Source organism: Aquarana catesbeiana, linkage group LG12 (assembly GCF_042186555.1).
Source record: "Aquarana catesbeiana isolate 2022-GZ linkage group LG12, ASM4218655v1, whole genome shotgun sequence".
Taxonomy (NCBI): Eukaryota; Metazoa; Chordata; class Amphibia; order Anura; family Ranidae; genus Aquarana; species Aquarana catesbeiana.
Genome location: NC_133335.1, coordinates 39,395,544 through 39,416,817, shown reverse-complemented (window position 1 = coordinate 39,416,817; position 21,274 = coordinate 39,395,544). Strand labels below are relative to the sequence as shown.

General features: G+C 42.0%; 1 protein-coding gene across 10 annotated transcripts in view; it reads right to left on the bottom strand.

The window, feature by feature from the left end:
* Positions 1–21,274, bottom strand: part of LOC141114125 (microtubule-associated protein tau-like) — a 115,342-nt gene that overhangs the window by 47,767 nt on the left and 46,301 nt on the right. For 8 of the 10 annotated variants that reach the window (XM_073607619.1, XM_073607621.1, XM_073607612.1 and 5 more), the window contains exons 2-4: positions 15,121–15,294; positions 2,977–3,063; positions 359–436 (exon numbers count right to left, since the gene is read on the bottom strand). In XM_073607619.1, coding sequence (XP_073463720.1) covers positions 359–436; positions 2,977–3,063; positions 15,121–15,277 — 322 coding nt within the window. In that variant the 5' untranslated portion in view covers positions 15,278–15,294. The remainder of the gene's footprint in view (positions 1–358; positions 437–2,976; positions 3,064–15,120; positions 15,295–21,274) is intronic. The other 2 variants (XM_073607616.1, XM_073607617.1) reach the window with 2 other exon arrangements.

The following is a 21,274-nucleotide window of genomic DNA, read 5'->3' as shown; positions in this document are numbered from 1 at the left end:
GATAGTGCTATCAAAATTCACTTTACTCAAGGTTCCAGTACTAAGTGGATTCTGATTTGTTATGGACCTGGTTACGGATCCTCTCCTTGTTTTATTATAATTTGTGGGCGGCAACCAACCAAGTTCTGTGCTTTGCACGCTCTATCCACCATCCTATATAACTAGGTTACACAATTGCATATGCACAGCCTGTTCACTGGGTTTGTCTCCAATAGAGTCATCCTTGGATGCTCTCCGTTGGTGAGAAAAAGAAGATGCCAATTATTACTTAGATGCCAAATTTTTCTCAAACAACTCTTTTCAGCATGATCAGACCATTTAATAATCCTCCATACTTAGCTGTAGAATGAACACGCACCAGTGACTGTACCTTTGGCTGCATCCCCTGCAGCCTGGTCTTCTTGGCTGGGAGTGTCTCCAACACCAGCTTCCTCTGCTGAAGGACATAAACAGAACATCAAGTAAATGGCTCTAGGTGCCCATAAACTGGCCACACACACACCAAGATTAAACCAGGCTCTGCTGATACGGGTCGAACATGCTGAAGAATGCAGGCTGGAGAGCGCCTTGAAAGCAAGATACTCATTATGAATGATTCCAGCACAAAGCCAACTGTTGAGTGCCATACTTAGCCGGGGCATAGTCATGTGACCAGATCTCAGCAGGAATAGAAATAAAAGTATAATAGGGTACCAGAAAAATGCTGCGAGAATCAGTTCAAGCACAGAGAGAGAGAGAGAGGGGGTTAGAATATTAAAGGAAGAATCAAAGAGACAGAAGAGAGATGTCCATTCCAGAAAGAGGAAAGCGGTCATGCACAGTGTGCAGAAGAAGCAAGATCAGGCTAAAGGAAGATTTATCGGCAAAGGCGATAGAAGGTGGCAAAGTGAAGAAGTTCAGGGCTGCAGTAAAAGAGGGCTAAGGATCAAGAAGAATGTATTTTTAATTAGTTTTAAATTAGTGCTGGTAGGGAGAGACTGTTATAGGTTTGGAAATCTGTATTATATTCCCCCAAAAAATTATATATAAAGTCAAAACTTTCTTTTTTCGTTTTTGGATAAGCAATTTTGGGAAGCGTTCATGCCTAAAAAATTTCTTTCAGTTCCTGACCCAGAGACACAACAGGATGTAAGAGGAAAGGGTTGAATGAAAGAAAATGAATCAATTCCCCCATTCACATACTCAAGTTGGATGGGGGAATCCCTCCCACAGTGCTATTGTATTCTGACAGCGGGGAGAGTGCCGGTGGCATTGATCGAGCAAAAAATTTCTAACAGGCTGGTTGTACTGAAGTCGATCAAGAGATAGTCTTCTGTACAACCAGCCTACCCATAGTTGGATCAAATTTGGCCAGTCCCTGCTGAACCAGCCAAATTTCATTCCATCTATGGCCGGATTTAGACAAATGTCACCACAACAAGTGTTGGGAGAAATTTATTCTATTTCTGTTTATTTTTTTATTTAGTATTTACTCATCACTTTCGGTCACCTCGATAGGTCTTACCAAGACAAATAGAGGTGGAATCTCCCCATCAAGTTTGCCATCCTTTTATACTCTATCCAAAAAAATTTTAACAAAAAAGTTTTGGCTTTGGATATGCTTTAAACTGTACCTATACCGAAACAGACTAAACTGATCCACGAATGTAAACACAGGCAACCTAGACATACTTTCTCATACCTCAACCGATTTTCAAAAAACACCCAGGTGCATTAATATGCAAATACCGACTTTTATGTGGAAGTCATCACTTAGACCTGCTATCCCCAGTGTCTCGCTGTTGGTCAGTAAGGTCATCCATGAAATTGGTAACTGGTAGCTAGACGCCAAAGGGTCAAAAGACCTACAGATGTCATTATTTGCATAATGGTGCAGAGTCTTCACTATCGGCATGGCACCTCTGCCTGCGTTTCAGCTCAGAGATCAGTTTAATACTTAAAATTGTAAAAATATTTAAAACTTGATAATCATTTTTAATATTTAAATAATACTAATAAAAAATGAATTTAATATAAAAATGTAAAAAGAAATATATATATATTTTTTTTAGAGATATATATATATCTATATATAATCTCTATCTATTTAATCGAGAGAGAGAGAGAGAGAGAGAGAGAGAGAGAGAGAGAGAGAGAGAGAGATTTTTATTTATTTTTTTACATAAAAATGTAAAGATATTGAAGAAGTGAGTCATTTTCAGTATTTAAAAAAATTAAAATATTTAGGTCACAGATTTAAAAAAAAATGTAACATAAAAAAAAAAAACGACATGATTTAATTTTTTTTTACAAATTTAAAAATATTAAAAAATGGATAGTCGTTTCTAATATTTTTAAAATTGCAGCTTTTCATAAAATAATCTATGGTATTCCTGCCATAAAGGATCCTTTTTCAGGCACTTCCTGTGACAGGGTGACAATGTTTTGTCTCAGTCTCCCCACTGTGTCGTCACCCTCTTACATGTGCTTCTGGTGGAGACTATAAACGTTTTTTCCAACGTTTAGAACGCAAGCATGTTCTACCACTGACAGCATCAGGAAGCCCATCGTGAGTGATGACATGCAGCTGCTGCTGGAGCAGATGTATGTAGAAATTGCTGCGGAGTGCCTGACACAGATCAGCAGCATGACTATACAAAAAAAATTATGAAATAAAAAAGGTAAAACAAAAAAAAGTATTCATGAATGTGGTAATTGTGAGTGTTAAATAGAGATTCACTTGTAAGAGGAATTTCTAAGCAGGAAAATTTGTATGTCATTGTAATTGAGCTTTTTGTTCAATAAATTAATAATCTGCTTTTTAACAAATAATTGATCCAAAACCAGCTTTTAACGCCTAAATTGGAAGCATGCCCTTTGCAAGGATTTAGAGCAGGAGAGCAGAGCACAGCCACACAAGCCAAAGTCAGAGGAACATGGTGCTCCCAAGCACAACCTTGGCAAATTAGCGGTTAACTTGGCCAACTTCTGCCTTACCGGTGGTAGCCTCAGGGATCTCAGTGTGACCCTGTTCTTTTAGTGCTTCTCCATTGGCTAGATCCTCCTCTAGCACTGTGGCCCCGTCTGTAAGAGGATGATAAGACAGCAGGCATTAAATGTCAGCCGAGCAATAATCCTAAAATATGCGGAACGTCCCGTTATAAGCCCTTGCAAGTCAGCGCAGTTATCTTGTCGCCAGCTTTCATAGACTGTCAGACAAGGTTCTAATTTGACAGGATTTGTTCCCAACAATGGGGATTACTTATATACAAAGTGTAAAAGTGACAATACTCACAGTCCTGTAGCACATAATGATATGATAAAGCCTTTTTTTTTATGTGTATTATCTGTTAGGCAAGGCATAGGTCATATGCGGTGGTTTGGGGTCAGGAGAGGACCTTACCTTTAAACTTTTTCTATTTTTGCCAAGTTCTCTATACTCTGATCTGCTTTATCTCGGAAAAGGAAGGGGGTGGCAAGAGGACACTAGCATAAAAAAGATCCTACACAACTTTGTTGATTGGACCTTCTCTAGTCTTGGGTACCTCAAAATTGGTCTGAATATGGTCTGATCCTGCTAGCTAATGTTTATGACAACGATATTTATTCTGTGGGTGCAATTTCACAACAACCCTTTGCGTATCATGCACTTCATTGGATTTGAACCCAGGACTAAGAGTTGTAAGTATGGCAATTTTTGTACCTGGTTTGTGCATTGTTGCCGCCCAAGCTGTACAGTGTTTACTGTATATTTTCAGTACTATACATGGGTACCTATTTGGGGCCAAAAACATGGCAGTAAGGTCTGTGATAGGCTGGCCATTTTTACAAGCCAGTTTGACTCCGACCTTGTGCTTGCCAGCAATTTTCCTCTTTTATTTGTACTTTTACAAACATTACTGCAAATCTGTATCTCAGGGTGGTCCACTAAGTTGTGTCCAGCACCCATCTGACCTAACATCCAGGAAATGAACTGTTTTATATCTTTTTTATTACAATGAAGACCCTATTACTATTAGAAGTCATCATGACTTGGCCTTAAAACAGCGCTGAAGACCTGGTTCCTTGTGCTGCCTGAAAGTACCCTTATTGGCCTGGAAACTGATCCCTGTGGACCCCTATAGACCCAGGCTGTAATTGGGGGTCACGTCATCTTTCAAAATTGACACCAAGCCCCTCCTCCTCCCAATGCTAATCCCTCTCCCAGTCACTTGACAAGTGTTAGGACTTCAGTGGGCATTAGTGTCAAGGCATTATTTTTAACTTGGGCCTAGGCTCCAAGGGGCTCCAACAGGGAGATAGAGATAGAAATAAAGGCCAACACAGATTAGTACCTTAGAAGAACCTTGAAGTTAGGTCAGGTTCATTTTATTTTTTATAGGACTATAGGAGTGGAAAATGACTAGATAGTGCAAATTTAGCAATACAGCTGAATGTTAAACTGTAAAGATGGTCTCCCCAAGTCTGAGCCCAAGTGGTCTTGGCTGCCCATTCCCATCACACTTTCTACTTTAGCCTGAAACATTCAAAATGGCGGACAACTAAGAAACACAATGCTAGATACGATGTCAAACCCTTCTCTTTATATATATATCTGAGAACATTTACAAACATATTTACTTATGTTATGCGGCACTCAAGTACAGTAACCTAAATTTAAAGCCACCTTGGGTCATTAAAGTGGTTGTAAACCCTTGCATATACCCAGTGAACTGACTAGCCTCAAGTGATACACAGAGGTTAAACAAATCCTCCCATACAAGTTGCACCTGTTTATCTGAGGTCTTCTCTTTTCTACATCTGTTCAAGGTGCAGAATGTACAGTGGGGAAAATTATTATTTGTTCCCCTGCAGATTTTGTAAGTTTGCCCACTTACAAAGAAATGAAGGGTCTATATTTTTTATCATAGGTGTATTTTAAATGATTGAGACAGGATATCAAGCAAAAATCCAGAAAAAAAACACAATACAAATGTTATAAATTAAGTTGCAGTTCAGTGAGTGATAATTATTTGATCCCCAAGCAAAACATGACTTAGCACTTGGTGGATAAACCCTTGTTGGCAATCACAGAGGCAAGACATTTCTTGTAGCTGGTTACCAGGTTTGTGCACATCTCAGGAGGGATTTTGGTTCACTCTTTACAGATCTTCTCTAAATCCTTAAGGTATCTTGGCTGTCGCTTGGCAGTCGCCTGGCAACTCGACGTTTCAGCTCCCTCCTATAGGATTAAGGTCTGGAGACTGGCTAGGCCACTTCATGACCTTAATGTGCTTCTTCTTGAGCCACACCTTTGTTGCCTTGGTATGTTTTGGGTCATTGTCATGCTGGAAGACCCATCCACGACCATCTTCAGTGTTCTGGCTGAGAGAAGGTCTACATCCAAGATTTCACAATACATGGCCCTGTCCATTGGTTCCTCAATGTGGCAAATTTGACCTGTACTTTTAGCAGAGAAACATCCCCAAAGCATAATGTTTCCACCTCCATGCTAGACTGTATGGATGGTGTTCTTAGGGTCATAGTCCCCATTTTTCGTCCTCTAAACATGGCGAGTCTGGTTAATGCCAAAGAGCTCAATTTTGGTCTCATCTGACCACAGCACTTTCTCCCAATCCTTCTCTGAATCATTTGGATGTTCATTGGCCAACTTCAGATGGGCCTGCAAATGTGCCTTCTAGAGGAGGGGGACCTTGCTGGCGCTGCAGGATTTCAATCGAGGTCAGCGTATTGGGTTACCAATGGTTGGTTTGGTGACTGTGGTCTCAACTGCCTTGAGATCATTCACAAGCTCCTCCCGTGTAATTCTGGGCTGATCCCTCACTTTACTCATGATCATCCTTACCCCATGAGGCAAAATCTTGCATGGAGCTCCAGACTGAGGCCAATTGATGGTTATTTTGTATTTCTTCCATTTGCAAATAATCACTCCAAGTTGTCTCATTCTCACCAAGCTTATTGCTGATGGTCTTGTAGCCCATTCCAGCCTTGTGTAGGTCTACAATCTTGTCCCTGATGTCCTTTGACAGCTTTGGTCTTCCCCATGATGGTGAGGTTTGAATGAAATAAGAGATTCTGTGGACAGGCGTCTTATATACACATAATGAGTTGTCGTTAGGAGCACCTTCTTAAATTGACAGGACTAATCTGTGTACCACATGAGCACATACTGTAGCCAGTCTGTGGGAGCCAGAATTATTGTTGGTTGGTAGGGGATCAAATACTTATTTTAGTCACTGAACTGCAACTCAGTTTATAACATTTGTATCATGTGTTTTTTCTGTTTTTTTTCTTGATATTCTGTCGCTATCATTTAAAATACACCCGTGAGAAAAATTATAGACCCTTCATTTCTTTGTAAGTTGGTAAATTTACAAAACCTGCAGGGGATCAAATAATTATTTCCCCCACTGTATATGGCTTGTCTAAGCTTTCAGAAAACAGAGGACTGAGAGCTGAAGTTACACACTGCAGATCTCAGTGAGAAGGGCTCTAAGAGCTGATTGGAAGGAAGGAACACACCCCTTCACACAGCACACAGAAACGAGGTGAGGCTGTCAATCACAGGCTGTGTGCTGGAGCGCTCCCTCCTGTGTCACCTTTTTTCTCTTGGCATTAGGAAAACCTCTCAGAACTCATGCAGATAGCTGAGGGATGAAGACAGCAGACAGAAATGACACCTAGTGCTCTTAATTGGGACAAGTACACACTACAGAGGGATATGCTTTATTCATATTTTATGTCTGAGGTTTACAACCACTTTAAAGCTGAACTCTAGAAATTCAGTCAATTTGTAAAATGTGCAGCCATACAATGCATTAAAGTCCAACAGGTACTGCAACCCCCTGGACTTCTCTCGCTTTATCTTACATCTGACAGTTTTATGGAGCGCCGGGAGAGAGCTATCACACTATAGGAGCTCTTTGTATTATGTAAATTTCTTCACAGAATACAAAGGCTTCTGTGAATGGTCAGCAGAAGGGAGGGTGGGCAGAGATGCTGTGTGTGAGAAGATGGAGTCTCTCCTGTGAGAGCGCCAGAGTGTAGTGAAGGCTATCTTCCCAGAGTTCCATAAAACTGTCAGATGTAAATTAAGGAGATAAGTCCAGGGGTGGCATGCGCCTTGTTGGACTTTAACTCATTGTTTAAGCACATTTTACAAAAGTGGCTCAACTAAAGTTTTTTCCCCTCTTTAAAGTACTGTACAGTATGTTTTTGCTTGGATATGCCTTAAATACCCTTTTCATTTACTAGAAATGTGCTTCCTACTATGCTGACAGAGCCCCGACCTTTATCACAAGTGTCCTAAGACAGACAGTAGTACAGAGGAAGAGGGAGGTCGTGTCTGACCAGGCCTATTAGATTATGGCCGGGCAGGGTGGTTACACTCTGGTACTTTCTGGACAGGGAATGCCAAGAAAAAGTGCAAGAAACATTTTCTGGGAAGCCAATATCAGACGAGAAGTTGTTAGGTGGGCAGGAAACGTTTGTGGAATCGCCTCTGTTCTCCAGCTTTTGGTTTGCTTCCATGATACACAATACATGGTACATGTTGGGAGAAGATCATCTTTAAGGGTCGGATATTTTACAATTTAATAAATGTGTAATGATTTTCATACAAAAGCTGGTTTGTTGAGTTATCCTAATGTTCCTGCAACGAACTGAAGAATATGAGCTGGTTACCTTCTCTATTCTAGATTTGGCTCAGCCCTAGTAACCGAGAGTGTGAGAATTGTACGGAATGTCAGTGCATCCGGTCCTGCTCTGAAATGTGACCCTGATTCCCAGGAAGGTTCATGAAACACATTATTGGCATATTAAAACCAGCAGACTATCTCACTCCACGCTGATCTGAGGAACGACATGATGGGAACCTCTTTACCTATCTAATATAATACCTTGTATATCACTAGGTGCACACCATACAAGTTGACTATGGACACCTAGTTCCAACTACATAGGAATTAACGATTATCTTGGAAAACGAGGAGGACCGTCCTCTGGGATTATATGGGTCACAATGACCATTCAATGTGTTTCTATATTGATGTTTTTGACTATTAACCGTGAGTGTTCTTGCTGAAACTTTTCCTGAAGAAGCGGGTTATCTCCTGCGAAACACAAACTGCGTCGAAATTATAGCTCACTGTGCTCTACTATAGAGGAGCCACCAAGAATCTGTATTCAAGGAGTACTAGATGGTTTTGGTTATGTTTTATGTGCAGTTTGTGTGTGTTTTGTATGTTTTTTTTGATATGTATACATGTGTAATTTTTTATCATATAATAAATATTTTTTGACACTTTTTACATAAATTGGGTACCGTTATAGTCCTTCTACTTAGTTTGTTAGGGTCCATTATTTTGTATATGAAGCGACATGACCAAAAAAGCAGGCAAGCTTTGATGTTGTGTTTGACCTAATAAAGAAGATCATTTTAGACTATTCGTAGGCTGTATTTTTCAAGGTACAGCCATAGAATTGCACCAATTATTCCCCACATGTAAACTGAAGCAGGTCCCCCTAGTTATTACCCTACAATACCAGCAGGGCTACAAAAGAGATCACATAAGAACAATTATGTCGTCAAACATCACTGGTTGGTAGTGCAGGGTACTGCCTTCATTTTACAGCATGGGGAGGATACAATTTATTAACGGACTTACTTGTTTTCTGTTCAAATTGGGGTATTAGGCAGCCCATAGATGGATCTTTTTTTTTTGTTGAACCATTGCGGTGAATGGAAAAAAAAAAAAAAAAGACCCAATTCCCCCATCTACATAATCAAGGTGAATGAGAGAATCCTTCCCGCTGAGCTATTGTATTCTGACAGCGAGGAGACTTCCAGAAGGCTATAGCCCGCAGCACTGATTGAGCGGGGAAAGTCCGACAGGGGTTAGTTATACAGATCTATCAATCCTTCCATAGGAAGTGAGAGGAAATCCCTGCTAATTAAGGGAATATTTTGGGGACCCCCCAGGTCACCAGAACTAGTGTGGAAGATTTCCCCTTTTTTACTGTTCTGGGGACAACCCAAAATTTGGAATTTGCTTTAACTTTCACTTTCAGTTCCAATGATAATGGTAAACAGGACAAAGAGGGGGTGAATCTCTCTAATGGGGACACAAACCGTAATAAATCTAGGTGTTCTAACCCCTCCTCTCTATCTAAAACAAGTTATATTTTAAATTTAACATCGGAATCAGCTTAACCATACCCAAGCTTCCAGCAACAAAAGTTGATAAGACAGTTTCATACTTATGTGATGCCAGACATTGCATGTGATTCGCACCGCATTTCTGTGCACATCACATGCGATGTTTGTGCGATGCGAATTCAGTCATACAGTTTGTATTCGCACCAAAATCGTGCAGGACATCTTTTTTGTCCACACTGGAATTGGATCGCATGGGTGTTCAGATCCATGTGATCCGATTCCATCTGATTTCACCTCTCCCACGGGGGTGTCGTTAACTTTATATTGACACCTGCAGTGGTTCGCAGAAAGCAGAGCGAACTGCCTGTAAGTCAGATGCTATACGGGAACCCGCACAGGGATCGTTGTGGTTCCTGCATTGCACCAGTGTGAACCCAGCCTTAAAGGGATTGTAATTTTCTCCTCTCAGGCCCACGCCCGCGCTCATGGCTCCTCCCCCCTGCTGAGTGCTGCATGGTTCGTGCGTGCTCGCTCCTGAGCTCTCATGCACAGCGCTGGATTGAGATTGGGTTCAGGTAAGAATAAAGGGGGGCTGAGGGGAGGCTGCACACAGGTTTTTACCTTAAAGTGATTGTAAAGGTTAGTTTTTTTTAAAAATAACAAACATGTTATACTTACCTGCTCTGTGCAAGGGTTTTGCACAGAGCAGCCCCAATCCTCCTTTTCTGAGGTCCCCCGGCGGCGCTCCTGGCTCCTCCTCTTCATCGGGTGCCCCCTCCGAAAGCCGTTTTCCATAAGTCCGGCTGACACAGACAGCCAGAGTTGGCTCCACCCCTGGCTCCCGTGTCACGGTATTTGATTAACAGCAGCGGGAGCCAATGACTCCTGCTGCTAGCAATCTATCCAACGAGGACCTGAGACAGCGGCTGGGGCTGCTGGGCTCATTCGCATCGCTGCAACGATCGGGTTCAGGTAAGTAAAAGGGGGGTTCTGTGGAGCTGCTGCAGCACAGAAGGTTTTTCACCTTAATGCATAGAATGCATTAAAGTGAAAAACACTGAGACTTTACAACTGCTTTAAACACTTAAGGACCGAGCCTCTTTCTAAGTTCTGGTGTTTACAAGTTAAAAACATTTTTTATTGCTAGAAAATTACTTAGAACCCCCAAACATTATATATATATATTTTTTTTTTTTAACACCCTAGAGAATAAAATGGCGGTCGTTGCAATACTTTGTCACACCATATTTGCGCAGTGGTTTTACAAGCGCACTTTTTTGGAAAAAAAAAAACACATTTTTGAATTAAAAAATAAGACAACAGTAAAGTTAGCCCAATTTTTTTTATATATTGTAAAAGATAACGTTACGCCGAGTAAATAGATACCCAACATGTCACGCTTCAAAATTGCGCCCGCTCGTGGAATGGTGACAAACTTTTACCCTTAAAAATCTCCATAGGCGACGTTTAAAAAAATTCTACAGGTTGCATGTTTTGAGTTACAGAGGAATTTTTGTTCTCGCTCGAACGATTGCAACGATACCTCATGTGTGGTTTGAACACAGTTTTTGCGGGCGCTACTTACGTGTGAGTTCGCTTCTGCATGCTAGCTCGGCGGGACGGGGCGTGTTTAAAAAAATATATTTTTTTCTTATTTATTTTACCTTTTATGTTTTTATTTTTACACTTTTCTTTAAAAAAACAAAAATTGTGTCACTTTTATTCCTATTACAAGGAATGTAAACATCCCTTGTAATAGAAAAAAGCATGACAGGACCTCTTAAATATGAGATCTGGGGTCAAAAAAACCCAGATCTCATATTTACAATAAAATGCAATAAAAAAATAAAAAAAAAATGTCATTTGAAAAAAAATAAAAATGTCCCTTTAAGAGCTATGGGTGGAAGTGACGTTTTGACGTTGCTTCCGCCCTGCAATGATATGGAGATGGGTGGGGGCCATCTTCCCCTCACTCATCTCCATGCCTAACAGGAAGAAGAACCTGATCGCCTCCGCCACTGCCAACAGCTCCGGTAAGTGGTGGAGGGCACCGGAGCGTGGCGGGAGGGGGGGGGCACCCCTCTCCCTCCACCGATAAAAGTGATCTTGCGGCGAATCCGCCACAGAGACCACTTTTAACTGAAAGCGGGCCGCCTGCTGAAGAAGAGGATACTGGAGTTATGGCAGCTAGCTGCTGCCATAACAACGATATTCCTCTTCAAAGTAGCGATGTAAAACGACGGCGGGCGGTCCGTAAGTGGTTAATGCACAGAATGCATAAGGATAAAAAAAACCTTTTGAATTTAGAACCAATGTAATGGCCTCACAGAGGTCCTTGAGAAACAAACTGATGGGTGATTAAAGTTAACCTTCAGTTCAATTTTTTTTTTTCAGCAGCTGATTCAATCAATCAACTTACTGAGTATGCAGCTTCTTTATCCTTGCCTATGTTCCAGTAAGCTGCCATGACTGCTGCCTCTGGTTTCCTGTTTCAGGGTGGCTCCTTTTTCTTACAGCATCCTATGGAGCCACACTTGCATGCAGAGACTACAGTTGTGTATCTATGCTGTGTGCATCAACAGAAACACACAGCCCCAAAGCCTAGGATGGAAAAGCATTCCCCTGCTCCTTCCTCCTCCAAGCTAACAGACTTGTTGCAGACTACGCTGTCCACTGTTAACACTTTTCTGTAAAGACTGGAAGCTCAGGAAAGCAGCACAGAGAGCAGGAGCCAGCAGCATTGCAAAATGTAAACTGCAAGTGCTGGAGTAAGAGATTTAACAATTACTGGGGAATGTTTATTTAATTGTGTTCAATGTAATAAATGAAAAAACTAATTTATTACCACTTTATGCAAACCAATATCTCCATACAGAAAATATCAGTTTTGGGTAGACCACCTTTTTTTAGGAATATCCAAATGGATGTCATTCTAACCCGCACGTTCCACTGCTGCGTTTTAGGATGAACTGCGATGCATTGCAGCAATGAAAGATGCAATGTCACTCTAAACCTGAATCATGCTGACACACAAACTTCAAGGTGTCTGTCACCCCCAGAAAACCATCAGCAGGAAAATCACTTAAAATAAAACTGCGCTGTACCATTTACCTCCCAGAAGGCACACGACCCTGGAAAAAAAAAAACTATAAAAACCCTCTCCGGTCAATAACGGAGACTCAAAATGAAATACAGATGATGAGAATAAACAAGATGAAAAGCTGCTGAAATGGCTTCATGTTCCTGTAAAGAAGAAAATGGTTTAATTCTGTGAATACTGGGAAAGGATTCTACGTACTAGAAGAACTCCAGGCAAAGCAAAAAACACCCCTTAGCCCCCGTTCAAATTCGACATGAAAATCGCATGCCAAATATCAGCCTATTGCAGGCAACGGCATTGTCCAAATTGGTGCGACGCCAACTTTGCAGCGCCGCACTGATATCCACAAGTAGTTCCTGCACTACTTTTGTCGACTTCGGGGGCAATTTCATCAGACATCTGTGCAGTGAAGCTGCACAGATGTCTTTCAAATCGCCCCCCAAACTCACACTGAAATGCGTGTTTGAAATCGTGTGAGTTCAGCTGAACTCACACGATTTCAAACCCGCATCCAGTTTTGAAATACAGTAAAACCTTGGTTTGAGAGCGTTTTGCAAGACAAGCAAACTTTTAAAATAAATTTTGACTTGATATACAAGCGATGTCTTGATATACAAGTAGCGTCATGTCACAACTGAGTATAAAAGAGAAGAGAGGCGCCTCTAAGTGTAGCAATATGGTTATATTTAATGAAGGTACAACATTTAGCAACTTACATGATTGATGATTAAAAGAGGCACATCTAAGTATACAGGCATCCGGGGTAAAGATGTCCACATAGACCATCCTCCTCACCATCGACGTCATCCCTTCCACTCTGCGCTCCACAAGCGGTTCAATCACTCTTCTGCAGGATAGTCTTCCCGGTCATGATTGCAGACTGACAGCGGTGAGAGCCGGCGGTGCGGAGGACGGTCTATGTGGACAGGTTTACCCCGGATGCCTGTATACTTAGATGTGCCTCTTTTAATCATCAACCATGTAAGTTGCTAAATGTTGTACCTTCATTAAATGTAACCATATTGCTACACTTAGAGGCGCCTCTCTTCTCTTTTATACCCTGTAGCTCCTGCTGGATGTTGCTTCTAAACCCCTTGTGGAGGCTTCCATTTGTGGATGGACATTTTATGGTTACACAACCTGGTCAGTCTTTTTATATGGACTATAAACTGAAGGACCTATGAATAAATGGTTGTGGAACGAATCATTTGAGTTTCCATTATTTCTTATGGTCAAATTCGCTTTGATATACAAGTGCTTTGGATTATAAGCATGTTTCCGGAACAAATTATGCTCGCAATCCAAGGTTTTACTGTAATTAAAAAAATATTATCAGGTGCTTGTGTGAGCAATCCAAATTCCCGCTAAAGTCTATCACCGGCTCGACACAATGATAAAACGGCGTCCTTAATCCTGGTCCAATTAGCATGCTGGGAGGGGGAGGTAACTAAAGAAGCAGATTCTGGCAGATCCGTGAGTACCATAACTAGGATTTTGGGAAAGCTGAGAAGAGGGTGTTGAACAGTGATCATGGAGGATGCTGGTAGCTGTAATAGAAGGCAGGCCATATACCTGGGCTATAAAAAAGGTAAGATCTGGAACCTATGTCTTTTGCCTGGAGTCCAACAAGTACACTCTAGCTCTATTATTGATTCTATTACATACGGGTTCTCTACCACGGCTCTCACCTACTTTTAAACTGAATACCTTACCTGGCAAACTACAGTCATAAGGCTCCAAAAGGCTCACACAATCATACAGTTCCTCAATGCCAGCGAGAGGGGCCATTGGGATTCGGTTATGTGTAGGGGGAGGTTGTGAGCAACAAAGCAGTGCTGCCACACAAACAACAGGGGCGCCAGCAAAATGGAAATGAAACAAGACATGTTTAGGTAGAGAAAATCAGAACAGAGAGGTTGAAAAGGGATATAAATGTTAAAAAGTAGCACCTTAACAAAAGCAGCATGGAACAAGTGCAAATAAGATAATCCCACCCCCCAAACACACATTCTATGAGTCTCAGCAGGAAGCAGGATAGATAGATTAGATTAAATAGATAGATCTATCTATCTATCTAACTATCTCAGTTTTCTGATTCATGCACCCCTTTTGTAGCCTGGTCCCTGTATATTCCCTGTGATCGCACAGTCTCCCCTCCATATTCGTGTGGACCTACCTGGTGATTTCCTCTGATGTCTCCTTGGCGAGTTCGATGGGTGATTGGACAGAATGAATCATAATATATAATTGGTATTACCTGCTGTAATTGTAAGAATGACCATTGATTTATGAATATGATCTTATCACTAGAGCTATATGAAAACTGGTCTGTAGAAATCCCCTGAAGAAGCCAATGTTGGCGAAACATGTTGGGATACAACATCAAGTATTATATATATATTATATATTATATACCAGTGATTAATACGATCTGTACTATGGTTCGCCAATAGTTTTTATTGAACCCATCATTTGTTGTTGCTTTATGTAATAAAATTTCTAATTTTAAATAAACTATGTATATTCCTTGGTCGGAGGGACCGTTATAATCCCAATCATCCTATTACTACCATTTTCTCAACTACACTGAAGGATTACAGCAGTGTCACCTCCCTGCCCCTATGATGCCAACTGGTCAAGTAAGGAGTAACAGCACCCAGATATGATCACCCCTGTACAATCTCCTGAAAGCAAAAAGCAAAAGAGCCCAATTGCAGTTTTACATGCCGCATCCAGCTTTACCTTTGTTGATTGCAAAAAAAAAAAAGAAAAAGGAAGAAGGACAACCACAGACGTTGTACAAATAAAAGGTATATTATCTGACAGCTTCTACAAGTGTGGACAGTTACAATTATTGTGCCTTGGCCACAGGATCTCAACTCACCCTCTCCATGTTGTAGTGCAGATGGCAGCCGGATGACACCCTCCTGGCCATGGTCCGCATAGTCTATGGCAGACCCTCCGGAGCCGAACTCATGAGGGGACCCGTCAGCAGCAACATGGTCCCCCACTGCATCGTAGTCCTGGTAATGATCAGACATCCTGGAGCAAGGTCAACCTGTGAGAAAGATATTTTTTATTAACATCAACCAACATCATACAACATCAACCAACACAGTGACAGCCATCCAAGCAGTGGCGCACTACCAGCACAGTCAGCCAGGAGGCACTGTGATCATATAAACAATATTCAGAATTTACTTTACATTGCTTGACAGAAGCTGGCATCAGGAAAATCTCAAAGATGCTAATGTGCTTTTATGAGCAATTGTTCCTTTCCCCGCAGGGGAACGTCAATTATGGTGCACTGCCAAGGAGCAGAAGGAGTACAATGACTGTGCTAGGATAGACAGCGCAGACAGGAAACACTCGCAGCGTCTGCAAAACCTAACATAGCCATCAGATTTATTAATGTGGACACCCCTGTTAGGATTGGTTTATAAACTGCAGATTCGTTCCACAACTCTGATCAAGGTTAACGAGTCCTGGAACTGACCTAACAACTAAGAAGAGGGTCAAACCTTTGGAGAAGATCAATAACCTGGACCTCATGGGAGGAACATGTCATCCATTCATGCATGGGAAGCATAAACCAGAGAATCTGACTGAATGCTTTACAGACAGTTCATCTTTTACTATCAAACTCAATTTAATCACAGGCCGCACCAGCAGTATGGTTGTCCTCAAAGGGTGGTTGTATCTGGGGTGCGTTATGTACAGAGTTCAGGGTTCATGATTAAGCTACGTACAGAGTGCGGAGTTCAAGAGTGCATTACGTACAGAATGCAGGGTTCAGGAATACGCTACATAAAGAGTGCAGAGGGGTATGCTGTGCACAGAGTGCAGAGTCCAGGTGTGAGCTACGTACAGAGTACAGTTACAGGGGTGCCGTATGCACAGAGTGCAGAGTTCAGGGGTGCCGTATGTACAGGGTTGAGGATTAAGCTACGTACAGAGAGCAACGTTTAGGATTACGCCACGTATAGAAAGCCGAGTTCATGAGTGCAATACGTACAGAGTGCAGGGTTCAGGAGTACACTACATAAAGAGTGCAGAGGGATGTGCTGTGTACAGAGTCCAGGTGTGCACTATGTACAGAGTGCAGTTCCAGGGGTGCCGTATGCACAGAGTGCAGAGTTCAGGGCTGCGCTACCTACAGATTGCAGGGTTCAGGAGTACACTACATAAAAAGAGTGCAGAGTTCAGGGATGCACTGTGTACAGAGTGTAGGGTTTAGGGTTGCTCTATGCACAGTGTGCAACTCCCCCCCCTCCCCCCACCACAAAGCTTCCTTGCATCTCTACTCTATCCCACCTGGCCCAGGTCTAGTACCTCCCTGTGTAGGCAGGGAGATCATTCTCTCTCTCCCGGATCCTGGAGATCTGTCCCTGCCGTGTGCAGGGATCTGTTAGATCCAGGAGCCGCTGAGAGCAAAGCTGTCCCTTGCAAACACAAAAGGCTTCTGTGTTTACAAGTGACAGCAGTGAGCGGGAGTGGAAGGAGAGAGCCAGAGGTGGAAGAAAGGAGTTCCGCCACGTTCTGGCTGTGTGGACCACATGACAAGGCCTGGGGGACTGGATTAGGCCCCCGGGCTGTGTTTGACATATGTGCTCTAAAAGGATCAACGCTGTATTCTGATCAAGAGCTCCATCCTCAAAGAGGGCATTAAATGCCATAAAGACACTAGGGGCATATTTTAAAAAATCAGTAAATGTGACTTTCACCAAATATACACTGGTGATGAATCACTAACTTAAAACACATGCACCTGGGAGATTCACCCTAAATGTGAATCACTACAGGCCCACCTGTGCTTTGTCCACACAACTCAAATCAGCAGGTTCACTTTAACGTATCCCTCTCCAGCGGCATATACAGTTAGGTCCATATATATTTGGACACAGGCACAATTTTAGGTATTTACCAAAAACATATCCAAGCCATAGTTGAGCACCCGAAAATGGAGGGGGGGCTGTGTATAAAAATGGTTGTAGTTCCTAAAATTTGTACTTGATATTTATGTTCAACCCCTTGAATTAAAGCTGAAAGTCTGTAATTCATTTGGATGGTTTCATTTTAATTTTATTCTGGTGGCAAACAGAGCCAAAAGTATGAAAATTGTGCCCGTGTCCAAATATATATATGGATCTAACTGTACTTACCTGTTGATTCTTTGCTCTGTTCAGCATCTGGAAGTGAAAGGAAAGTCCTCTATAAGCTATGAGTAGTTGGAGTCACAGCTTTTACAGGACTATGGGCTCCCTGAGAGCAATGACTGGCCCAGCCACATTCTACTCCATACCCAGAAGTGCCAGGTATCTCCTTCAAATCCCAGCACTGAACTGAGTGGAAAGCGAAGTATGTTAGTAAGCTAAGCTAGGAAGTCATTGACCTGCAACAAGCACGTACATATCAGTGTTCCCAGAGTCTTCTACGCATGCTTGTTCCAGGACAGAGACTTACCAGGATGAAAATAAAAGACTTGCAACACCTTCATGTTCCAATTCTCAAGCAGTGTTCAGTGGGGGTGACTGACCACATAGTTTAGCTCCACTCTACTATACTCTGACACTAACTGAAGCCCAACTAAAATCCATAGACATCCTGTACTTCAGTGATCATCAACCCTGTCCCCAGGGCCCACTAACAGGCCAGGTTTGCAAGATAACTGGAACACATCACAGATTATATCATTTGCTGCTCAGTGATTGCAGTATTCTAGTCTGCATCTCCCCAAGGTAATACATAAAACGTGGCCTGTTAGTGGGCCCTGAGGACAGGGTTGATGACCACTGCTGTACATCACAAAAAGTGATACGTTTACAAAAGGCCAGTGATGCTGCAAGAAGCTTTGTCGCAGGTCCCAAGCTTGAGTCAGGATGGGACTGGAAGTACATGCAGTAGGACCCAAGCCTGTGTCCAGATGAACTCAAGACTTGGTGTGAATGCATGTGGAGGAAGTTGGGTCCCAAGTCTCATTCCAGATTGCTCAGAGGCAGTTGGTCCCAAGCCTTACTTCAGACGGGCCTGGGGTAGCTGCAGTGAGTCCCAAGCTTAATCCAGATGCGCCTTTAGGTAATTCCAGTGGGTCCCAAGCCTTACTCAAAATGGGCCTGGAGGTAGCTGCAGTGGGTCCCAAACCTCAATCCAGATGGGCCCAGAGATATATGCAAAAGGTAATTATTCCAATGTCCTCAGTACTTGGGTTAGCCACCAGAATGTCAGTCTTCTCAAAGATCTTCCAATAAAAACATGACTGTTTTGGTCAAATATGCATGCTTATACACAAACTGTGCTGGAAGCAAGAGGGAAACGTCTCCAATGGGGATAAATATGTGAAGTGAGGGGCGTGACAAAACACATTGGGGTGGAGGTACGTAACGTCGTCATGCTATGACCGAAACCTGGAGGTATCCGTTTTTTCTTTTGATGCGATGCCAAGGATGCCTCTTAAGAGGGCATTGTATTAAGGTGGCAAGTTATTCCCAGTGCACAGGATTAAAGTGCACTTTCATTGTGAGAGTAAATGCATGGGTTTTATTACGTGTTGATATAAAGAGAGCATTAGCTTTAAAAACATACCACATGATGATGGTTTTTTAATTCAGCTATATGAGCTATATGGATTGGAAGAGGTTTACTCGTGTCCTTTGGAGACTAGAGTCGGATTCATTAAGAGGATAGTTTAAACATCTGGAGAACCCCATGGAGCTGTAAAGCCCTAATTAAAGGGCAAGGCACATGTTGACCTATTGATACTATAGGTCAATACTTTAAGTAGCAGGTGGTGTGATTGGTTACGGAGAACTTTTCGAGGTGGCATTTGGACCAGAAATCACGCAGACACGGCTTTGCTTTGTTTTTTTAACACTTTATGAAAATGTGTGTGTGTTTTTTTTAATAATATAAAATACATTTGATGTATTTATATTTAAATAACTGAAAATACAAAATATACAAATATTGTTTTTATGTTATCTTTTTGACATGAAATGATATATAATGATTTATAATATGTATTGAACAATTGTAGAGCACGTCATTATATGGTAGTTGGAGTATATATGTAATTTATAAATCTTGGGTTTAGTTGGCATATTTGAACATAGATCATCACATTTAGGTTTTTGTGCTGCATTATATAGCAGACGCGTTTTGGAATGACGTGGGAACAGTGTTTAGCAGCAATAATCAACTATTTTTTTGATATTAGATAAACAGTGGTAGCGCAGTGAATTTTATGGGGGGTTTTACTTTGTAAATATGTCAGAATTTGCATATTTGGGGGCCCTGGACTGCCAATAGATAGAATTTATGATTTATAGGGACACTCCATGGTGCCGCCATACTTTAAAACGGAAAGATAGAGATTTTATTTAGAACACAATTAAAAACAAAATGGCAATGAAAAAGGACACGATGATGAGCGTATCTCATAACAGCAGATATATTCCTCTTCAGTCTAGTATTTATAGAGCCCAGAGGATGATATTCATGAGTCATGTCTGTGCTGTAAATAAGATGCCACTTCTCCGTGTGATTCTATTTATTGTCCTCTGTTTTATTATTGTCGTCATGTGCTTCAATTAGATGCCACTCGCCCATAAAAACCTGATTTGTGATCTCTTTGGAATCAGAGTTAAAGATTTTACAGACACATAAAAAAGGACTCATTCATTGGGGCAATCATGAGATGCAATAATACACCACAACCAATCAGGCTTCAGTTTGCTGCAGCCAGACCAGTTAAAATTGTTTTTGATAGGTTGCCTTTATTACTAGACTTTAAAATATAATAAAATTGCCTTAAAGCCCAACTCCTGGCAATATTTATTTTAATCTTGCCGGTGATTAAAATAAAGAAAAGCTTTCCAGCTGCAATAAACCTCTTCTCTGGCACAATCCCCCCACATTAATCCAATTTCACCACTAGATGTCCTCAGTTTTCTGGGTCCGATAATGTTCGGTATCACTTAAAGCGGAATTCCACCCAAAAGTGGAACTTCCGCTCATTTGTCTCCTCTCTCCCTCCGGTGCCACAATTGGCACCTTTCTGGGGGACAGGATACCTGTCTTTGACAGGTACCCTGTTTCCACTTACGGGAGTCTGCGTCGCTGCCCATGACATCACCGCGGGGCTCCCTCCTCCTCCCCCTGTCGCCGGGCCAGTAGGAGAGAGGAGCGGGGCCTTGCACATGTGCAGTAGTGTTCCCGGCGTCAAGCCATAAGGCTACACTGCCGGGTTGCCTTACCGGCAATGGCGGCAGCAGCAACCGACAGCTGATGGAAACATCAGCTGCGGTGCCGACGTTGCTGGACTCCAGGACAGGTAAGTGTCCTATTATTAAACACCAGCTGCTGCAGTATGTGTAGCAGCTGGCTTTTAATTAAATTTTTTTTGGGCGGACCTCCGCTTTAACTTGAAAGACTGAGGGCATACTGTGAGTGCAAAGTATAAACAGAAAAGTCAGTGCTACTACCCATACAACACATAGATAGCAGAGCTCCCAGGTGCTCGATCCACAGTCGCTGGCTGAGTAGAGTAATGCAGAAAAAATTATCCGCACCCTGGTTGTTGGTCTTAAAATTTCTGCATTTTATTGAATAGCCACAGTGAACAAACGCAGATTAAGTCAGTGGACATGTTTCAGCCTATAAGGCCTTAGTCATAATTAGTGGGTTATGACTAAGGCCTTATAGGCTGAAACGTGTCAACTGACTTAATCTGCGTTTGTTCACTGTGGCTATTCAATAAAATTAAGAAATTTTAAGAGCAACAACCGGAGTGCGGATCATTTTTTCTACATACTGTGAGTGTGCTGGGTTGCCCTGCCCATTCTAATGATGCAGAGTGAAGTAGACTTCATCACATCAGCACTACTCTCTGCATTACTGAGGACCGGTCACTGAGAGAAGAGGAAGAGGACCCCGCACATCAAGTGTTCAGCATTTAGATTTTGGAAAAGGGTAAGCAAATTAAAAAACAGCAAACCATACAGAGTGGGGTGCTCCCAGGGGGGTGCACTGGAAGGTTACAG